The sequence below is a fragment of the Chlorocebus sabaeus genome, chromosome 14 (genome assembly GCF_047675955.1).
Source record: "Chlorocebus sabaeus isolate Y175 chromosome 14, mChlSab1.0.hap1, whole genome shotgun sequence".
Classification (NCBI taxonomy): domain Eukaryota; kingdom Metazoa; phylum Chordata; class Mammalia; order Primates; family Cercopithecidae; genus Chlorocebus; species Chlorocebus sabaeus.
In genome coordinates this window covers 45866076-45889593 of record NC_132917.1, presented here as the reverse complement: position 1 = coordinate 45889593, position 23518 = coordinate 45866076, and the positions used below count along the sequence as shown (strand labels likewise).

General features: G+C 41.7%; 1 protein-coding gene across 2 annotated transcripts in view; it reads right to left on the bottom strand.

The window, feature by feature from the left end:
• Positions 1 to 23518, bottom strand: part of PRKCE (protein kinase C epsilon) — a 538653-nt gene that overhangs the window by 78015 nt on the left and 437120 nt on the right. For both annotated transcript variants that reach the window (XM_007970759.3, XM_073022947.1), the window contains one exon: positions 22903 to 23057. In XM_007970759.3, coding sequence (XP_007968950.1) covers positions 22903 to 23057 — 155 coding nt within the window. The remainder of the gene's footprint in view (positions 1 to 22902; positions 23058 to 23518) is intronic.

The following is a 23518-nucleotide window of genomic DNA, read 5'->3' as shown; positions in this document are numbered from 1 at the left end:
CAGCAACTTATTCTAAAATGTGTATGGAAAAGCAAAAGACATAGGAGAGCCAAAACATTACTGAAGAAGAAGAAAGTTGGGGGACTCATATTACCCAATTTTGAGACTTACTATAAAGCTATAGTAATCAAGACAGTATGGTATCGGGGAAATAACAGACACAAAAATCAATGAAACAGAATAGAGAGCCTCAAAATAGACTCAAATACAGCCAACTGAATTTTGACAATGGAGCAAAGGCAATGCAGTGAAAAAAGAATAGTCTTGACAACAAATGGTGCTTGAACAACTGGACGTCAATATTGAAAAAAAAAGAACCTAGACATAGACTTTACACCTTCCACAAAAATTAACTCAAAATAGATCATATATCTAAATATCAAACACTAAGCTACAAAACTTCTAGAATAAAACACAGGAGAAAATCTAGGTGACTTTGGGTTTGGTGATGAGGTTTTAGATACAACACACCCAAAAACACAATATATGAAATAAAACAATTGATAAGTTGGACTTTATTAAAATTCAGAACTTATGCTCCTCAAAAGATACTTTTTTATTTGTATATATGCACGGAGTAGAAATGCAATTTGGCTACATTGATATACTGCACTGTGGTGATGTCAGGTTCTTCAGTGCATCCATCACTGGAGCAATGCACATTGTACCCATCAAGTATCCTTCTATCACCCATTCCCTTTGACCCCTCTGAGTCACCATTGTCCATCATGCCACACTCTACTCACATGTGCACGCATATTTTATTTATCTCCCACTTACAAGTGAAGACATGCAATATTTGTTGTTCTGTGTCTGAGTTGTTTCACTTAAGACAATGGCCTCCAATTCTATCTGTGTTGCTGCAAAAGATATGATATCATTAAAAGACACTATTAAGATAATAAAAAGTCAAGCCACAGACCGGGAGAAAATATCTGAAAAACACTTAATTGATAAAGGATTTGTATTCAGAATATACAGAGAACTCTTGAAACTCAACAATAAGGCCAGGCATGGAGGCTCACACCTATAATCCAAGAGCTTTCGGTTGTTTGAGGCCAAAAGTTAGAGATCAGCCTGGGCCACAGAGCGACACCCCATCTCAAAAAAACCTAAAAAATTAGCCAGGCGCAATGGCATACACCTGTAGCCCCAGCTACCTGGGTGACTGAGGCAGGAGGACAGCTTGAGCCCAGGAGTTCAAGATTAAGTGACCTAGGATCACACCACTGTACTGCAGTCTCATGAGAGTGAGACCCTGTCTTAGAAGAAAACAAAAACAAACCCTTCAACAACAAGAAAACAACTCAATTAAAAAATGGGCAAAAGATCTGTAAAGATACCTTTACAGATATGCAGATATACAGATGTCAAATAAGATAGGAAAAGATGTGTAACATCATTTATCATTAGTAAATTGCAAATTAAAACAACAATTAGATACCACTACCCACCTATTAGAATGACTACAATCCAAGAACTAACAATACTAATTACTAGAGAGGATGTGCAACAACAGGAATTCTCATTTGCTGTTGATAGAAACGCAAAATGATTCAGCCACTTTGCAAGACAGTTTAGCAGTTTCTTAGAAAGCTAAGCATAGTCTTCCATATGATCCAGCAATTGCTCTCCTAGGTACTTACCCAACTGATTGGAAAACATGTTTACACCAGAATCTGCATGTGAGTGTTTATAGTAGCTTTACTCATAATCACCAAAACTGGAAGTAAGATGTCCTTCAATAGTGAATGGATAAACAAACTGTGGTACGGCCATAAAGTGGAATATTATTTACAAAATAAGAAGAAATGAGCTGTCAAGCAGCAAAAAGACATAGATGAATCTTAAATGCATATTGCCAGGTGAAAGAAGCCAGTCCGAAAAGGTTACATAGTGTTTGATTCCAATTAAATGGCATTCTGAAAAGGCAAAATTATGGTGTTGGTAAAAAAGACAAGTGGTGACCAGGGGCTTAAGACAAGAGGGGAGAGTTGAATAGGTAAAGCACAGGCGGTTTTTAAGTCAATATAACCATTCTGTATGACAATGTAATGGTGTTATATGATGCTATGCATTTGTTAAAACCCATAAAACTTTACAGCACAAAGAGTGAAACTTAATACACACAAATTTGAAAAATTATTTAGGAAACTGAGAGATCCCAGATGGAGTGCAACATGTGACAAAATAACTAATCTGTATCACAAATGTATGAAACAACTTCATTGAAGGGTGGATAAGAAAGGTGCTGACCTAAGCCTAAGCGCTACACTTGGTATGAGACTGAATTGTATTCTTCAAAAATTTGTATGTTGAAGCCCTAACCCTCTATACCCCAGAAAATGACTGTATTTGGAGACAGGGCCTTTAAAGAGGTAATTTAATTCAAATAAGGTCAGTAGGATGGGCTCTACTCTAATCTGACTGGTGTCCTGATAAGAAGTGGACATTCAGACACACAGAAAGACACTAGGTGTGCATGTGCACAGAGGAGTGACCATGCAAACAAGTAGCAAGAAAGCAGCCATCCGCAAGCCAAAGAGAGAAACTTGGGACAGATCCTTCTGTTATGGCCCTCAGAATTTGTTGGTACCTTGATCTTGAACATCCAGCCTCCAGAACTATAAGAAAATACATTTCTATTGTTTAACTCACCCAGTTTGTGGTATTTTGTTATGGCAGCCCAAGCAAACTACTACAGTACCCTAGTTGATAAAGTTTTTCCCACAGTACTGTGGGTTAACAATTCTATGCATATATACCGGGAATGAACACTTAAGTAAATGGGTGGCAGGTGGTGGGAGCTAGGTTTCTTAATGTCAGAGTGGGAGTTCACAGATAAGCAAGAGGCTAGAATGATCCATATGTTAACAGATTAGAATTAGACATCAGTGTGAGCTCATATAGCTTCACATAGACAAAGATGGTTACATATACAATTGGCCCTTGAACAGCATGAGTTTCAACTACCTAGGTCCACTAATACATAGATTTTTTTCAATAAATATATTGGAAAAATGTTTGGAGATTTAGACAACTTGAAAAAACTTGCAGACAAACCACATACCCTAGAAATATTGAAAAAATTAAGCACAAGTTAGGCATGTCATGAATAATACAATATATGTAGACAGTAGTCTATTTTATCATTTACTACTAAAAAGTATACATAAATCTATCATAAAAAGCTAAAATTTATCAAAACTTACGCAAACACCAACCATACCTGGTGCCATTTGCAGTCATGAAAAATAAAGATGCAATATTAAGTCATAACTGCATAAATTAACTGTACTACATACTGTATTACTATAATAATTTTGTAGCCACTTCCTGTTGCTATTGTGGTAAGCTCAAGTGTTGTGAGTATCTCCTTAAAAGGCCATGTGATGCTAATCACCTCCATATGAGCAGTTCCTCTCTCCAGCAAATTGTGTATCACAGTAAAAAGTGATCTCTGGCGGTTCTTGAGTATTTTTCATTGTTTAGTACAATACTCAGTGCCATTCACTAGTGATGCTGGAAGTGTTCTCAAAAGTCATGGTATTAGAAGAAAAAGTTGAATTTCTTGATATGTGCCATAAATTGCGGTATACATCTGTGGTTGCCTGACATCTCAAGATAAATGAATCAAATGTAAGCACTATTGTGAAAAAAAAAAAAAAAAGGAAAGATAAAGATAATTTGTAAAGTTGTTGCAGCTATGCCAGCAGGCATGAAAACCTTGCACTTTTTGTGAAATACCTTTTTACTCTAATATGATTCAAGAAGGGAAGTTATATGATAAAGCAAAAGGAAGGTAAAGGATCTAAAGCTGAAAAATATAATGCCAGCAAAGGATGGTTTGATAATTTCAGAAAGAAATTTGTCTTAAAAAATGTCAAGATAACAGGAGAAGCAGCTTCTGTCTACCAAGAAGCAGCAGACAAATTCTCAGACACCATTAAGAAAATCATTGAGAAGAAAGGACATCTGCCCAAATAGGTTTTTGATGCAGGCAAAAGTGCCCTATTCTGGGGAAAAAAAAAAAAAAAGGAAGATTTATTAGTAAGGAAGATAACCAAGCACCAGAATTTAAGGCAGGAAGGGATATTCTAACTCCACTGTTTTGTGCAAATGCAGTCAGGTTTATAATCAACCCTGCTCTTATCTATAAAGCTGCTAACCCTAGAGCTTTGAAGGGAAAAGATAAACTCCAGCCCCCAGTCTTTTGGTTGTACAAAAGGACCTGGACAACAAGAACACCTTTTCTGGATTGGTTTCGTTGGACAATGGGTTTCATTGTCCCTGAAGTCAGGAAGTACCTTGCTAGTAAAGGACTACCTTTTAAAGTTCTTTTGATATTGAACAATATCCCTGGCCATCCAGAACCCCATAAGTTGAACATCAAAGATGTCAAAGTGGTCTACTTGCCCCCAAACACAATGTCTCTAATTCAGCCTCTTATTAAGGGGATCCTAAAAACCTTTAAGGCTCATTATATATAGTACTCTGTGGAAAGGATTGTCAATGCTACAGAAAAGAACCCCAACAGAGAGAGCATCATGAAACTCTGGAAGGGTTACACCACTGAAGATGCCATCCTTGTTCTAGAAAAAGTCATGAAAGCCATTAAGCCTGAAACAATAAATTCCTGCAGGAGAAAACTGTCGAGATGTTGTGCATGACTTCACAGGATTCATGACAGACCAATCAAGAAAATCACGAAAGAGATTTGGGATATGGCAAAAAAAAAAAAAAAAAAAAAAAAAAGGTACAAGGTGAGGGGTTTCAAGATAGGGATCTTGGGGTAATTCAAGAGCTAATAGACACCACATCAGAAGAATTATCAGAAGGTGACTTGATGGAGACGAAGGCTTCCAAAGCAATGCCAGATGATGAGGAAGAAGAAGTAGAGCAGCAGTGCCAGAATAAAAACTGACATTAGGCAATCTGGCAGAGGATTCTGATTATTCAAGGTTACTTTTGACTTCTTTCAGAACATGGACCTTTTTATCTTATGGGCACTGAAACTAAAGCAAATGGTGGAAGAAGAATTGGTATAGTATAGAAATATTTTTAGAGAAATGAAAAGGCAAAAGAGTCTGACAGAAATTATGATATATTCCTGTGAAGTTATACCAAGTATGCGCATCTCTCCTGCCTCCCCTTCCACCTCCTCCACCTTTTCCATCTCTGCCAACCCCTCATCTTCTTCCTCCTCCTCAGCCTTCTCAAATGTGGAGATAAGAATGAAGACCTTTATGATGATCCACTTCCACTTAATGAATTGTAAATATATTTTCTCTTATGATTTTCTATAAATATTTTCTTTTATTTAGCTTACATTTTAAGAATACAGTATATAATGCATGTAACATACAAAATATGTGCCAATTAACTGTTTATGTTATCAGTAAGGCTTCTGGGCAACAGTAGGGCGTCAGTAGTTAAGCCCAGGGGGAGTCAAAAGTTATACACAGATTTTCAACTGTTTTTTCAATTTGCTCACTCACTCCCATGTTTTTCAAGCGTCAACTATAGAAATACTTAATATGTGTATTATACATAAGTTACGTGTATGTGTGTATTCATGAATTAGAACACATACAAGTCCTTGCTCTGTCCTTTGAGAGGGCCTACAAGAAATGACATCCCAGTAGCCACTAGCACACCTCACACCTAGATTTTGGTTTCTATTTCCATTCTCCAATAAAAGAAGCCAGGAATCCTAGGAAAAATTGGCTGATTCTAGGACTGGGGCAAGAAATACACATTTTGTAATACCAGAAAGTAAGAAAGTGCTCAAAACCAAACCACTCCACAATGATGGGGGTATGTCAAAGAGACACAGGAGCCACCTAAAGGAGCTCCCAATAAGCAGATCTGTAATAATTTGAGCAACAAAATAAAGTAGTATTGAATTATAACCCAAAATATAAAATAAACATCTATGAGTTCATATTGATATAAATAAATGAGCAAATACATATATAATGGTGGAGGAGACAATGCACCCAGGCGGAAGAATTCTAAATAAATTACGTTGCTACTCTGCCCTCACAGAGGTGAAATATAATTTTTCACTCCTCAAGTGTGGGCTTTATATAATGACTTCTTTCCAATGAATACAGTATGAAAAAGGAGAGAAACTTTACAGTGGAGAAACCTGGCAAACATTTGATATTGACTATCAAGGTCAATATCAATGATAAGTCATGTTGATAGTATGGACCTTTGATATTATGTAATGAAAATGAGACTTCACCTCTGAGGTCTTCCTGTGTAATCCATAATCAGAGTATAATCATGAGGAAAACATCGGATAAATCCCAATTGGGAGATATTCTTCAAAATACCTGACCAGTACTCCTCAGACTGTGAAGGTCATAAAACAAGGAAAGCTGAGAAAACGTCACAGCCAAGAAGAGCCAAAGGAGACATGATGACTAAATGTAATATGATATTCTGGATGAGATCCTGGAACAACGACAAGAAGACATTAGGTAAAAACTTAGGAAATCGGAATAAAATACAGGCTTAGTTAATAATAATGTATCAGTATTAGTTCATTAATAGGGGAAGCTGGTGTAGGGTGTGTGGCAACTCTCTGTACTATCTTTGCAACTACTCTGTAAATCTAAAGCTGTTCTAAAACAAAAAGTTTATTTAAATAAAAATAATGGTGTATCTTAGAGACAGCTGAACTTTATTGAACTATGATATTATCCTCATTCTGCAGGTGAAGAAATCAAGACCAGAGATGTAAAGTAACCCAGTGTAGGCCTGTTAACGCACTGGAATGCTTTCTGTTATCTTCATGAGAGAGTCTCTGACTACTAGTCCTGAAGACTTCATACTCCAGTGGAGTCCTGTTAACGCACTGGAATGCTTTCTGTTATCTTCATGAGAGAGTCTCTGACTACTAGTCCTGAAGACTTCATACTCCAGTGGAGTCCTGGTATTCGCTTAACAATGGTTTTCCAATGGGGAAAAACCTTGCTGATTTCCATGGTATAAGTACTACCATCATGGCTGATTTCAAGCTACCAATGTAATGTGACTGAACACAGAACGGGGAAGAGACATGCATAATCAGTTTTCCTGCTGGGAGCAGTAGCTAACTCTCACCAGCTCACAAGAGCAGATTGTTAAAATTTCAGAATTTTGTGAGCTAGTTGTTCAACATGGATAGCTTGAAATCGGCCCCAGGGGGAATATTTATATCATAGAAATCAGTTAATGCTACAAATCAGGGTTTTGGGTTTTTGTTTTTTCTTTTTTGAAAGCCAGCTTATCAGCATACACCATCAAAACACCAGAGTCCCATCTCATGGTTCTGTCTGTGTTGCTATGAGATCCAGTGTCCTCGGACAAGCCACACCATCTCCGAGTTTCAGTTTAGTCATCTATAAAAGAGAGAATTGGAGGACTGACCTCCCAAGTTTTCTCCCACCTCTGACATTCTGTTAAATACTAGGATCATCTTTCAGTTCCCACATGTTGTTCCAGATACAACCTGAGGTCATGTCACTATGCACTTATAGGGCTTTGACAGTCATTCGATAGCCTCTCAGGCTAGGGTCCCTGGCCTCTATTTGTGCTTTGGGTTCCAGGCATATACAAATTCTGTGGAGCCACAGACCCGTCTGGTGTTCCCTCTCCCTCCACCAGAGCCTTTGCACATGCTATTCCCACTCCTTGGGCCACTCTTCCATGTCCTCTTTCTCTGGCCAACTCCTACTTAGCCCATTGGATCTCTCTGGGAGAGGTCACTTCCTCCAGAAAGCCTTCCCTGACTTTCTCCAAACCAGCTGTGGTATCCCTGTGATATGTTTCCCTGGCAACACCATCTTTTTTTTCTATCATAACTCTTATTGTTATTGCTTCTTTTATGGTCTGTCATCCCCACCTAAATTCAAGCGCCAAAGGGGCAGAGACTGTCTCTCTGGTTATCAGTTTAAAAAAAAGAGAAATAGGCCAGGCATGGTGGCTCGCACCTGTAATCCCAGCCCTTCGGGAGGCCAAGGTGGACAGATCACTCGAGGTCAGGAGTTTGAGACTAGCTGGCCAACACGGTAAAACCCCGTTTCTACTAAAAATCCAAAAATGAGCCAGGCATGGTGGAGGGTGCCTATAATCCCAGCTATTCAGGGAGGCTGAGGTGGGAGAATTGCTTGAACCTGGGAGGTGGAGGTTGTAGTAAGCTGAGATCATGCCACTACACTCCAGCCTGGGTGACAGCGAGATGCCATCAAGAAAAGAAGAGAAAAGAGAAGAGAAGACAAAAAAGAAAAGAAAAGAAAAGGAAAGAAGGAAGATTCAAAATGAGGGTAGAGACAGAATGTGCTCCTCTTCCTTGCCATGCCATCTTGGAGTCCTATACCTGGCACAGCAACAATGACTTACTCGTTATTTGTTGACTGAATAAATGAATGTCTGCTTAAATTATACTGCTCTCCAAACACCAGATATTTTTCTTGGTTGCTTCCCCAGACAAAAGTACAAATCTAGAAAGAAACCCCCTTCTGATTAATGCTTTTGCATGAGCAGATTTCCATCAAGGGAGGGGATTTCATGAGAGATGCCCTGCTTCCAAGAGGGTGTTGTCTTGGGGCTGTGGCATTCTCAATCCTGACAGGACTAGGACTTCTGAGCAAGCATCCCTGTTCCTCAGCCAGCAGTTCTTGCTTACATGGTTGGTTATAGCCCCTTGAAGGAGCTCTGCTTGCCACAAGAGCAAATAGTTAAACTTGGCAACATCAGATCCCCAAAAAGCTATCTGTTTTGGTTAAGAGGAAGGATTTTGGGTAAATTAGAGAAGGAGGAAAACCCACAGACGGTGATTTGACATACAGACAGCAGAGCACAGGACCACCGGCCAATGAAGTCTCACCTTCCGAGGAATGACAGGAATTGTGGGCCCGGATCTCTGAATGTTCCTCAGGGCACTCTTGTTACTTGGGATCAGTTACCTTCTGGAGCCTCACTGAGGTAATTTGGAGACAGTATTTTCAGAAAGTCATTTTTAGATGCTGTTCAAGGCATTCCCAGACCAAACAATCTTAGGATCACAGAGCTGGATCATCCAGTCTGGTCACCATATTTTGTGGGTAGGAAAACTGAGACCCAGCAAGAGAAGTCATTTGCTCAAGGCCACCCAACTAAGACTGAGCTTTATTGGAGTTCTGGTCCCTAATTCCTAACTCTGTATTCTTTCCACTTCAGCAACTCACCAACCAGACCTTGTGAAGACTAAAAAGACAGGTGAAATGGGGCCATGCACACAGAAAGGAGGCCCAGGGAAAGAGTGCTCCAGAGAGAAATCCATTAGAAAATGTATCCTGTAGCCAAATATGCTTAGAAAATTCCCTCACCTCCCCGGAGTTGTTTTCTTGATAAACATAAATGAGTTAGTCAAGAAATCATGGGCCATTGGATATAACCATATATTTATCATAACCCATGGGAACTCTGTAGGGTCAGCCAACCAAGAAATAGTCGCAATGCAGTATAAGAAGTGCTAGAATATAATGTAGCAGATGCAATGTTAACAGGAGGAAGAAATAACAAACTTTGCTGGAAGAAATAACTAACTAACAGCCAGGAAAAATGATCTGAAGCTGAATCTCAAAGGATAAAAAGTTAGCGCAAAGAAAAAAGAAAAACCAAAAAAGTTATTCCAGGAAAAGGTAAGGTATTCCTAAGCAAAGGCACAGAGTGGTGGAAACATGTTGTGTTGTGACTGTTGATGCTTAGGATCTTGGTAATAAATGCACATTGTGTCTGGGTATGTCAAAGGCCTGTCAATGAGCACCTCTGTTAGGCTCAAATAGTGACTCAAAGAGGAGATTGGCTAGAGAAGCCACTGAGGAGATGGAAAGGGGTCATCTTGTGGGGTAGAAAGAGACCAGTATACAAACTCCAGAGAGAAAGCTAGGGGCAGGGTCAGCTTATGAGTGGCTTTGAGTAAGTGGCAGAAGAGTGTAGATGTGATCTTGTGATAACGGAGTCATGGCAGGCTTCTGAGCAGGAGAGCAACCCAACTCCTTGCTTATCAGAATTAATTGGCCAAGAATGTTAGAAGAAGAGACCCAGAAACAAGGAGAGAGAAGGAGGCAACAATCACCAGTATGAATCCTTAGCTCGCTGTTGCATGACCAGAGGGAAGCAAAACCAGTTAAGTGTAGTCTCCACGGCCTCAGCTCACTGGGGTACCCCTACCACTCTCCTCCTCACCCCACTTCCAGCCTGAGTTATCTTGAAACAAACACGGCCAACTGGGAGGGACCGAGCACAGAGACCAGCTTCAAACATTCACACAGGACTCTGCTTACCATGGCAAAGTTGCCACTTGTTTGCTGAAACAATTCCCATTTTTAGTCGCTCAATCATTAGCCAAAGGCATTGAAGAAACAAAAATCGTATGACTAAGCCTTGGAGCATTCAATACTGGCTGTTGAACATATTGAAGCGATAATTGTTCCAAGACATCTACTTTCTATAGAACACAGCATAGTCATAAAATAAAATACACTGATGCCAAATTCCCCTATATAGGACGGGTCCCAACACCTCAAATTAGCCCTTGTTTGGAAGACTCTAACCAGACAAAGCGTTTTCATCAGTTGACTAACTAGCAGGATACATTCATCCCCATTTTTGAGATGGACAAAGTGAATCTTACAAACTCTGCACTCAGCCACTTGCAAAATAGAATAACAATGATAATAATAACAGTAACTAACGTTTAGTGAGCAATTACTCTGTACTAGAACCAGTTGTTACTGCTTTACTTGTGTTAACTCTCATTTGATTCCCACAATATTTCTGTGTGAGTCGGGGGGGAGTAATAACCCCATTTAACAGATGAAGAAACTGAGGTTTAGGGAAGTTAAGTTCTTTGCCCGACATCACAGATCTAATGAGCGCAGAGGCAGGGCTAGAGACCAGGGGTTCCAGAGTTGTGCCCTTAACCACTATAATGGGTTCTCAGTTCTATACAAGCTACCATGAAAGACACAAAAATAAGAGATGACGGGGTCCCTCATAATTTTTGCTCTGAACACACATTACTAGCTGAAACACTCAAACAAATTCAATCAGGAATTTCCCTTTGGTTCCAAACTTCCTGTTTGCTCTGAACCTCTGATGTCAATGGCAGTCAGAATTCTACTTCTAAGCTGGTCAGCAATAACGCGGCTTCCTCCAAGGAATGTAAACTTGGCTTTCATCCCAGTCAGCTGGGTCTCTCCTATCTCCTCCTCCCTTCCCCTTTGTTAGGTCACAATGCTTTCACCCCCGCAACTGTCATTGGCAGGTAACACTGCATGGAATCAGTTTGGGATAAAGATAGTCTCAGCCTTAAGTAGATTTGGACTCATGAAAAAGAGATGACTGGCTGGGCGCAGTGGCTCACGCCTGTAATCCAGCACCTTGGGAGGATGAGGTGGGCAGATCACGAGGTCAGGAGATCGAGACCATCCTGGCTAACATGGTAAAACCCTGTCTCTACTAAAAATACAAAAAAAAAAAAAAAAAAAAAAAAATTAGCTGGGCATGGTGGCAGACACCTGTAGTCCCAGCTACTTGGGAGGCTGAGGCAAGAGAATGGCATGAACCCAGGAGGCAGAGCTTGCAGTGGGCCGAAACTGCACCACTGCACTCCAGCCTGGGCGACAGAGCGAGACTCTGTCTCAAAAAAAAAACAGTGATGACTCCTGAAAAACTCATGCTGGCATTTGGCATTCCCTTATTAGGGGACAAGTCCTTCATTTATATGACATGGGAGAAGGACAGAATGATTCTTATGACTAAAGTGCACATTTCCAAAGTCAGCTTCTTTGGTGAAGCTGAAGCCCTATACGACAAGGGCGTGGGGCCAGGTTCTTATGAAGGTGGCTGGGTGCAAAGGGAGCCCAACAGGGAAGTCAAGGCACCGAAGTCAGACTTTGCAGCTTTCTTTTTTTTTTTTTTTTTGAGACGGAGTCTTGCTCTGTTGCCCAGGTTGGAGTGCAGTGGCACAATCTTGGCTCACTGCAAGCTCCGCCTCCCAGGTTCACGCCATTCTCCTGCCTCAGCCTCCCGATTAGCTAGGACTACAGGCACCCACCACCACGCCCGGCTAATTTTTTTTTTTTTGTATATTTAGTAGAGATGGGTTAGCCAGGATGGTCTCAATCTCCTGACCTCATGATCTGCCTGCTTCGGCCTCCCAAAGTGCTGGATTACAGGCGTGAGCCACCGCACCTGGCTGACTTTGAAGGTTTATAATGCAAGCAGATATGTCAGCCCTTGCAGCCTATTGGTTACTGTCATGCACATTTATCAGTATCTACGTATTCTGTCCCCGGGTTCCAAAGTGACCACATGAATAAAATATCACCTGATTGTGAGGTCTGGGCCCTTAGCCTGCAAAAGAGACACACATTCGCATATCTACCAACCTGCTCCTCCCAGACTGCAGTGTTACTGCACTGCCACCATCGTGGGGGTACCTGTAACTCCTCAGGCACTGGCTGAGCCCCCAAACAACCCTGGAGACATTTTTATGCCCAGTAGCTTATTTAACTATTATAATTTATGCCAGGTCCATAGGCCTTGCACTCTTATTTTAATATACATTATTGGTGCCCTTTTACAGATGAGGAAACTGTGGCTCAGAGAGATGAGGTCATTTGCCCAGCGCCACACAGTTAGTAAGTGACAACACTAGGACTTGAACTGAGGTCCTTGGTATTAGTTTGCTAGAACTGCTATAACAAAAACTACAGATTGAGTGACTTAACAGGAATTTATTTTCTCACAGTTGTGAAGGCTGGAAGCATAAGACCAAGGTGCTGGCAGGGTTGGTTTCTTCTGAGTCTCTCTCCTTGGCTTGCAGAAGGTTGTATTCTCCCAGTTTCTTCACAAGGTCTTCCCTTGTGCTTGTCTGTGTCCTAATCTCCTCTTCTTATAAGGACATCATCCATATTGGATCAGGTCACCCAATGACCTCATTTTCCCTTCATTATCTCTTTAAAGGCCCTATCTCCAAATGCCATCACATTCTGAGGTACTGGGGATTGGAGCTTCGACATATGAATCTGGGGGTCGGGGGCATGATTCAGCCCATTCACCCTCTGACTCGAAAACTGTGTTCTCTGCTTAGCCAACCAATAATAATGGAGCCTACTAGGTGTGTCAAAGATTGCATTCAGCACTTCTGCAAATGTTTTCTCATGTAATTTTCAAAACAGTCCAGAGAGGTTTGCATTATAATTCCCATGGAACAGTGAGAAAACTGCATTTCAAACAGTTTAATTATTCTACCCAGGAAAACACAACAAAGATGAGGCAGACCCAGGATTCAGCCTCATTCTTCTGACCCCAAAGTCTGTGCTGTCTCCAACATACAGTGTTGCTTCCCACGTAAAACTGGGACTGGCAGCAAAGAGGACAGGGTGACCTGACAGTGCCAGTGATGGTCGTGGGATGTGGCAAGATCTCTTTTCTGGAAAGGTCATAAATTCAGTGGACAATAAGAGTATCCACTGTATAAGGTTGGTGTGACAACCAAATAAGTTAATATGTGCAAAGTGTTTAGAAGAGTGTCTGGCTACACAAAGGCTAAGTACGTGTTTTGCTATTATTGTTGCTGCTGTTGTTGCTGCTGTTATTATGATTCTTATTCATTTCTGGATAAAGAGTGTAGATTTTGAATATTCACCACTATTTTACTTTCCTTCCTAAAATTACACACAAAGATGGAGAGAATAAGAAAAGAAACAACGCAACACAATGTTGGAATCTTGAAAGTAAACGGATGAGTAGTAACTGAATTAGTAGATCCAAGAAAACAGAATCCTGAACCAGCAATGGGGAAGGTCAAGAGCAATCAAATTTATGCTGCAGAATTTCTACCTTCCTATCCCCAAAGCTCAGGAAATATGCAGTAACAGCTACTCTGGAGATGAGGGTGATGTGGAGAGAGATAAAAGAGAGATTTGCTTGAAAACTAGTTATAAACCCAGATTCTTTTTTCCTCTTGGCATGGCCCCTTCCCTGTCCCTAGAGGTTTGTTCTCTGGAGCAGTGAAATAGGATCTCTAGACTAAGCATGGAGTGAGGGTAGTTGGGCATGAGGGTATAGTACTGAACATAGGAGAATTAAATAAACATGTGTACTCTGGAAGCTGGGTCCTCCAATCTGGCTTCACTTGGTTCCTGCGGTGCTGGCCACTAGGCCATCTCCCTTTAGGCAAGACTCTGGGAGTAATCGAAGCACTCCAAGAGGAAAGTCCTAAAAATAGTGATAGTCTGAGGCTCCCCAACTAAGTGGGCCACCCAGATTAGTCTACGGTGAACCCCAAGTTGACTAGTCCAATATCTGAATGATAGTTCCAGAAAGAGAAAACAGAAGAGAAAGAATCATTAAAGAAATAAGTAATACATTTTCTAGAACTGAAGGGCTTAATTTTCTAAATTGAAGAGATCTATCCTGGGTGAATGCAATAGATGAAAACAGATCTATGTCGCATCATTCAATAATTTTAGAATAATGGAGACAAAGTTTTAACACACTTCTGGAAAACAGAAATCGATCCATACAAATGATCGAGAATCCAACTGACTTCAGACTTCTGCACAGCAACACTGAGAGTTGGAAGACAATGGAACAGTACCTTAAAATTGAGAGAAAATGCTTTTTTTTTTTTTAATTTCAACTTTTATTTTAAGTTCTGAGTTCTTATGCAGGATGTGCACGTTTGTTATACGGGTAAATGCATGCCATGGTGGTCTGCTGCACAGACCATCCTATCACCTAGCTAAGCCCAGGATCCATTAGCTATTCTTTCTGATGCTCTCCCTCTCCCCACCCTCCCAACCCCATCCCCAACAGACCCCAGAGTGTGTAGTTCCCCACCATGTGTCCATGTGTTCTCATCGTTCAGCTCCCACTTGCAGGTGAGAACATGTGGTGTTTGCTTTTCTGTTCCTGTGTTAGCTTGCTGAGGATAACGGCTTCCAGCTCCACCCACATCCCTGCAAAGGACATGATCTCATCTGAAGATTCTTTTTAATCTAAAATTCTATGCCCAGTCAAACTCTTCCTTCATCAAGTCCGAGAGTCAAATAAAGATGATTTTAGATATAAAAGGAAAGTCTCAAAATTTCACTTCCTATATATTTGTTCTCAGAAATCTACTAAAGGTGCTTCACCAAACTGATGCAGTATACAAAAAGAGGAAGGCAGGAGATACTGGAACCAGGAACCTAACATGACAGTGGGAAAAGGAAGCCTAGGATGAAAGTGAAGTGGAATCCCAGGGTGACAGCTTTGTGGCACGCACACAGGGCAGAAGGTAACCTTTTAGACTGGAACAGTTTACAAAGCTTGGCGAAGAATGTATCCAAGAATATGAAATTAATAGAATACTGATTATACTTAAACATCCTAAAAGGAGATATGAACAGTTTGTGAAGAGTTTGTGGTTGAATCAATAATAATTACACAGAAAACAAAGAGATATTTATTAACTCCAGAGAAAATAAACAGAAAAAAATGCATTGGGAAGGAAAAGTAACTATAGCATACCACATAACTGAATTCCAAATAGTATTTCATAGTCATACTAATGTATAATATATATTCATTTAACCAAAATTACAGAAAACTATATTGAGAGGATGGGAGGTTGGGAAGGGTATGCATATGTGATAGGGCTGTGGAGGTGGGTAGTGGGTGAGAAACAGAACTAAATCCTCATCTTCCACAGTGGAAAGTCACTAGAGAATGTCTAAAATAATTGTTTTTAAAATCACAATAAGGCTAGGTGCCGTGGTTCACGGCTGTGTAATTCCAGCACTTTGGGAGGCTGAGGTGAGAGGATTCCTCAAACCCAGGAGTTCCAGGTTGCAGTGAGCTATCACTGTAATGCTGCATGACAACCTGGGCAACAGAGCAAGACCCTGTCTCAAAAAAAAAAAAAGTAACAATAAGATAACATTGTTTCTACATACAGAGGTACATACCAAAAGACCCAGCTACGAGTTGAATGTGGTTGCTTCTTTGGAAGGTGAAATCGAGGGGAGGGAAGGCAAAAAAAACTGCTTTGTTATTTACCAGAACACAATGTAGAACTGATTCATCTACATGTATATCTTTGATTAAAGTAACATCTAAGCTTTACACTGTCTCATTCTGTGAACTCGGCTGAGTTATTCCACCAATTTTGGTTTCCAAGTTCTGCATCTACAAAACGAAGGAGATGGACTATGCAGTCTCCAAGGCCCTCCCTGATTTAACATTCACTCATCATTTCTGCCATGGTAGCTGATCTCCTTCCATTAGAGACTCGGTCCTTAGATCTTTAGGAGTTTTATGTCAAAATATCATTTTCTATAATGGGTGGGGTAACACTGACAGCTGAGAACAATGCTTTCTGGGGAAAACAATCCCCAAGTACCTTCGGTGACTTTCTAAAGGTCAGGTCCTAGAAGATTCAAAGGCAAAAAGAGATGCCCCTACTTTCTCCTCCCTTTCTTTGTATTAGAGTTTTAAATAACTTGATAATGTATTAATAGAGGATGAGACTACACGTTAGACCTTCCAGTTATTAATTCAGGTTTAACTAAAGACCTTCATCCAAGTCAGGAAATCCCTAACTGTGTGCCAATGGCAGGATATGATTCCAGAGATTAAGGCACACACTTTCCCCTCTGACTAGCAGGATGGCAGGACTAAAATTTATATCACAACTTCGTATGCATTTTCCATACAGAGGCCTGGTTTGGAGGGCACAGCTAGAGACCTCAGTACAACCCCAGCTCCTTCTAGGAAAGCCCCTCCTAAGCCTCTCCTATGGGCTTTGTTCCCCGTCTCTGGAGAGAACAAGATAGTTAAGACAGGTTTATAAGATGCACTGAGGTTCTGACTAAACTTTTGTTCCTTGCTCTTAATTCTTATTTGACTTTTTGTAAACATCATGGTCAACAAGGAAAGCCCTTTCTAAGCACCTCCCGAGTACAGAAGAATCTAGGCTTCGCCAAGGCAGAGGCACCTCCTCTCTCTCCCCTCTGCCCAATTCTGGCACCAGGCACACGACAGGCACTGAGGGAAGACTGACTCCCAGGGAATGATGATAAGGGCTCATTAGAAATCAAAAGGCTTGGAGAATCTAGGGAGGGAGAGTTTATAACTTATACCTTTCTCCGCTGGTGGATAAAGACCAAATTTTAGTGCTCAAAATGACAAATGTTAATCATTTATGATATGTAACATAATAAGATGCTCTGTCATTTCCCACTGGCTTTCATATCCTCTATCACAGTCTGACTTCTAGTAATCACTCTCAGCTACCTTTTGAAGGAGACAAGGCAGGTACTATCTGAACTTCACAAGTAGAGACCAGTCACAAAGAGGTTTTGTAAGTTGCTCAAGAAGATTTCTCAGAAAGTTCTCTAGAAACTGTTAAACTGTTTACCCCTGGGTAATTATGAGTTTGATGAAGAAAAATGGACTTTACACCTTTTTTCACTGCTTAAATTTTTATTTTTCCTATGACTACTACTTTATCATTTCAAAAAAGAAAGAGTTCAATTTTATCAGAAGGAAAGAATGAAGAAAAAAGGACAAGAAATAATTCATTTCTCTAAAGTGATTTCAGGCATCCCTTTTGGTGACTGGGATGGATAAGACATCTCTAATGTTCTTTCACTGTATCTTAACAATGTAAATTTGAGGTATAATGTGACTGGCTAACATTTACTGAGAACTTACTGTGTGGCAGGTGGTATTTTAAATTATTTAGACCTATCCACCCATGAAATCCCTACAACTTTGTAAGACAGGTATAACTACCATTCCCACTTTATTGATGAGGATGTAGGCAGAAAGCATGGGGACACTTGGTCAGGGCTGTGGAATCTACATCTTTCTCCACCCTCTGCTGCACAGCGCTCCTGACTTCCGGATTACAAAAGAAAAAAAAGATACCTTCCTGGCTGCCAAGCCTTCAGCTCCATTCCCAGGCCCCCCTGCTCCCTTCACTGTCTGAGACATCATCACAAAATCTCTCCTTCACGATATGTGGACAGAGGGAGTATTCTCTGAAAGTCAGCTGCTGCGGTTGAGCGGCTCGGAGAGTCACATGCATAAGCACTGAGCAGCATGTTGAGGAGGAGGAATTTCCCTGAATCAACCTTGGACGGAAGGCCCACCCTTCCAAAACCTCCCACAGTGTCTACAAGTGTATGGGGGGGCGGGTTGTTAAATGCCATAATTAGGAAGAGTGGAAACAGGTGATCTAATGCATTCTTCTACTGCAGCACAAGGGACAGGAACCCCACCCCCACCCCTCCCCACACTCCATGTCCAGCAGGGAACACAGAGACAGCGCCCTCTGCTGTGTAGGGGGAAAGAGACCAGAGGAAAAGGAGATTGTGTCTATCTGCTTGGGTTCTCTTTCAAGCATGAGCCAGAGAAATGACTTCTCTTACTTCTTGGACATGGACCAATTAGCTACTAATTAGCTTGTGTATCAATTCCAACAGGAAAGCTGGAAAATTCTATCTCAACTTAAGCAATGACGCTTGTCCTCCTAAACTTGGTCTTGCCTGTCTCCCACATAAATTCCCTGTATCACACACAAAACATGGTCTCTGCCTGGATCAGAATAGCCAGAAGCCAACAGGCAGAAACACATACACACAACTTCTCCCTCAACCTCATACAGACTTTCCCAGAGAGCCCTTCTCAGAGCCTTTTGCAGCTTGATACAAAGGCAGCATGGGAAACACAGACCACAGGGTCCTCATGAATCCATAAAATAAAAGATAAGAAGAAATGGGGTGTTTTGGGGGGTCATAGAAAAAGAAATATGTTGTATACTAGAAATGCTTCAAACAAAGACTTGAGAAATACACACCTGTGAGGTAGCAACCCACTGGATTAGAAGACTCTGGGGCAGTAGAGACTACAAGAACAAATATTGATTGATCATCTACTGCCAGTAGGATACCGTCTTAGATCAACTAGGTACGCACTCTCAGGTGGAGTTCTCAATGACAGAAGAGGTATCATAAGTAAAAACCCAGGGGTGGCAGAGGGAACAAGCAGAATGCGCAATAAAGAGACTGTCATGTTGCTCAGGGGAGGCATGATCCCACTATGGGAGGGAGTCGGGGAGGCCGCTCACAGCTGGCGTGCTTGATGAGGTCCCAAGGATGAATTCTCTTCAGCTATGGTCTCCCAATCACCTAGATAACATTTCTTAAAAAATACAAATTCCTAAACTCCATATGTCAGATCTATTGAATCAATAGCTCCAGGAGTATTACTCTGGAATCTGTGTTTATGATTATTATGGCAAAACATACATGAAAGGAGACAGAATAGTGAACTCCAAGTGCCCATCATCCATCTTCAGCAATCACCTACTCATGACCATCCTGTTTTCACCCATCCCCTTACCTATTTCCCCTCCCCCAGTATTATAGGATCTGTATTTTTTTAAACCAGGGACCCTGAGGCAGTCAGATCTTAGATGTGAACTGGGAACCACTGATGCAGACACAGATTAGGAGCAAGGGAATCCTAGGGACAATGGGGGCAAAGTCTCAGAGAAGTGAGAGGGAATGATATTTGGGGGATAATGGCAAGTAATTTGGAGTGCCTAAAGGGTGGCAATGGGGATAAGGGCCAAAAGGTCATCAGGGCCCTGGGGCCCTGTTAACAGTACAGTGTCTTTGTGAGAAGCACAAAACTCCATTTCCTCTGGGCAGAAAAGCATCCCTTGCTGAGGGCTGAAGCTCCCCATGCAAGTGGAGAGGGGCTGGACACCTTCCCCCACCCACTACCTGTGCCCCTCACTTCTGCTGGGCCCAAACTACAAAGCTATGCACAGCAGCCCCAGGGCCTGGGGTCTGGTTCCCAAAGGTGTTTGGACTTTATCTTATAAGGGCTGAAGGCTGCTAAGAAGGGGAACATGCAACAACCAGGCTGTGTTTTAGAATAGTGGGCAGTAATGGAGGGGAAGAGGATGGATAGACTGGAGGGCAGAAAACCAAGAGGCAGTAAGCTAGTGAAGACAGTGACTACTGCAAACTAGCCAGGGAAGAAGGGAGAGGGCTGGGAAGGTCCAACGTTGATGGGGAGAGGTTTAACAGAGGAGATCTTGTGTGGGGCTCTGGAAATAATGGGAGGCTAGATATAGAGGAATGCTGGATATAGAGATGTGAAGAGTCATTGGCATGTAGAAGTTGTCTGAAGCCATGGGAAGGTTGAAATTGCCCAGTATGTAGAATAAGAATGAAGAGGCATGAAGGCCCTGGGGGAAACCAGCATTTACAGGATGAAGGAGCTAGCCATGGTGATAAGAATGGTTAGGGCAATGGGAAGGGAGGTGGGGAGAAGAGAATGGCTCATAGAAGCCAATAGAGCAAAAGTGGTCACAGGTTGGTGAAAGGAAGACATTCATTTAGGGAAGCTGAAATGTAAGGGAAGGTCAAGTTTTGGAGTACCTAAAATGATTAGCGAAGGAGTTTAGAGTTGGACTTGAAAAGGCGGGGTACCAAGTGTCATGGTGTGCAGCATTAGTTGGTGTGTCAGTTACACCTCCTATGCCTGTCATTTACCACGTATGGCTTTGGACACATTCCTTAAATTGAGTCTCTGTATCCCTGCAATAAAATGTTGGTGATTGTACTCACTCTATTAGAGATGGGGAAGACATCTCAAGGAATGGCAGTTTTTCTTCTTGTCCTTGGCACCTAACAAGGCACAGCCTTGAAGTACGTGCATTGTATCCAATTCCTGCATCTCTAAGTAGCTTGTAAATTGCTTTCAGGATAGGGATTAAGGCCATTCAGATCATTAACTGAAGTCAATGATCCTATGTTGATATTTATTATGCACAAATCAAGAAGAGCATGTAGAATAAGAATAAAGGAAGATTGAAGGTTTAATAAAAAGAAGAAATGGCCCTTTGAGTTTGAAACTTAGAGAAGGATCCATATAGATGTCCAATCCTACCACAAGGTGAACAGTGGCAGGTGCAGCAATGAAAGTCTCAAATTGCAATTTCTTCACAAAGGAAAGTGTGAAGGATGCAGAGACTCACTCTGGCTAATGGAGCCAGGCAGGCAGTGCTGCATGGCGTTTTGCGGCTGGACAGAGGAGGTACAAATGAGGGCAGAAGCACAGCAAAGTTGGAAATTGGCAGGTGAGTTTGAGGAAAGCTAAGAACCTTTGTGGGTGCGAAACAAGGGGTGTGGGAAGTGAGGAGAGAAAGGTGTATGAAGCTGTAGCAGACACAGCCTAAAGTGACCCCCAACTCATGCTCTGGTATAATCCTATAATCTTTTGCCCTTGAGTAAGGTGGAGCCTGTGACTTACCTCTAACCAACAGAATATGGCAAAGCTGATGTGATATCACTACTGGGGTTATGCGACATTATATGGCAAAGGGATATTGCAGATATAATTAAGGCTCAAATCATCTGACTTTGAGTTAATCAAAAGGGACATTATCTTGGGTAAGCCTGATTAGGGCCATTGACAAGAAGGCCCAGACCTTCCCTGAAGTTAGAGACTTACGGCAGAAAACACTTGCTCTGCTGCTGGCCTTGAAGGAGCAAGTCACATGAGTTCTAAAGCTGCAAGGAAAAAAAATCTACCCACAAGCACACGAGCTTGAAAGATGAGCCCAAACTTCAGAAGAGAATGCAGCCCCGGCTGATTCCTCAATCACAGCCTCATGAGACCCTGAACAGGGCATGTAGGTAAGTCATACCTGGACTCCTGACCCATGGAAACTGCAAGATAATGGATGGGTACTGTTTGACACCATTATGTTTGCGGTCATTAGATATGCAGCAACAGAAAAAAAATGCATGGACTCCCATGGTAAAGGCCCGTGAATGGCAGCCTAGGAAGCATGGGCTTTATTATATGGGTTCTAGGAAATCACTGACTAAGGAAGCTTAGAGATGGCAGAAGGAAGGGAAGCCTGGAGTGGGGTTGACCAGAATGCCTTGAAGAACATCTGGCCAGGGCACTGCTCCCAGGAGCAGGTCAGTAATGTTCAGATGAGTAACCAAGTGCTAGGTGAAACCAAGCCAGCTACTCTTCTACCCAATTAAAAAATAAATAAATAAATAAAAATAAAATAAAAAAAGAGGAAGCAAAGACCAAGTGAAGAAATTAACAGCACTGAGAAAACCTTAAGGAACTTTAGTGTCCTTGTTGCTAATTATAAATATTTACTCCTCCCAGCGTTCCTGACCTCACAGAAGAGCCTGCATAGCCTTGTTCTCTTTATGGAAAATTGGTGTGCGCGTGCATGTGTGTGTGGACGTGCGTGTGTTTCTTGGAAGGGGAGCGGGCAGTAATAAAGGATTGGACGATCTGCAAAAAGTCACTTCCTGTTGGATATTGTCTAGTTCAGATTCCCTGTTCCCCACCCAAGATCATAAACCCCCAGTCCCTCAAGCAACTCCTCCTTCCCTGATTCTATCTGCTGGAGAAAACTAAGCCAAACAAACTCAGGAAGTGGCAAGAGACTGGGAAGGGGAGGAAGTTCATGGCACAGAAGAAAAACGTAAAGAGAATGCCCTGATGTTCAAGGAAGAGGGTGGAGGAGAGAGAGAAACGAAGGTCACACCAAGGTCACCTGGCACCAAGCCTTTAAAATGTCATGCTTGAGCTTTAAATCAAAACTGGCACAAACAGTGGGTCAAATCTCCCAGGGCCATTCAAATACTAACATTCACAGGAATAAACAGCCCTCAAAAAAGCCTTCTGTAAGCAAATTGGAACAAACAGCGAATCTAAAGCAGGTTGCTAAGGGATGAGTGGGCAGGAGCTGAAGTCAGTTCAAGTATCTGAAGCATCCTTTATTTTCTTCACTTTCAGCAAAGAGAGGAGGAGAGAAGAAGCTACCTGTAGATGACTCCATGCTGGTGGAGGAACATGAGGGCCGACGTGACCTCTGCAGCATAGAACCGTGAACGAGGCTCATCAAATTTTCGGGAGCGCTGAATCTGAAACATGAGGTCTCCACCATTTACATATTCCATGACGAAAAAGAGGCGGTCCTGAAAGGAGAGAAGAAAATGCCATTTGGGTCATTCGATTGCAGCTGCCCACATAGGCCAGCTTAGTGTGAGCTCAGCATAAGGTTACCAGGAATCAAGGGGGAAGAAGCCTCAAAGGTGGGTGAATCCTGGTAGCACCTGATCCAGAAAGAAGACAAAGGAATAAAGTACACAGATTAGAGTATGAAGTGCAATTTTACTTTCTCTCTGTCTTCCTTTGGTGGGCATCAGCTCGGTCTAGTGGAAGTAGCCTAAATGGACAGAAAGGAGACCTGGATCTTTGATTTTTGTTGCCAACTGGAAGTGTGGCCTTGGACAAGTCTCTGCCCTTTTGGGGCTCCAGTTGCCTTTATATGTGTGGTAGGTCGAACAACACTCCTCTAAAAGATATCCAGGTCCTAACCCTTGAATGTATAAATGTTACCTTATATGGCTTAAAAAAAAAAAAAAAAAAAAGGATT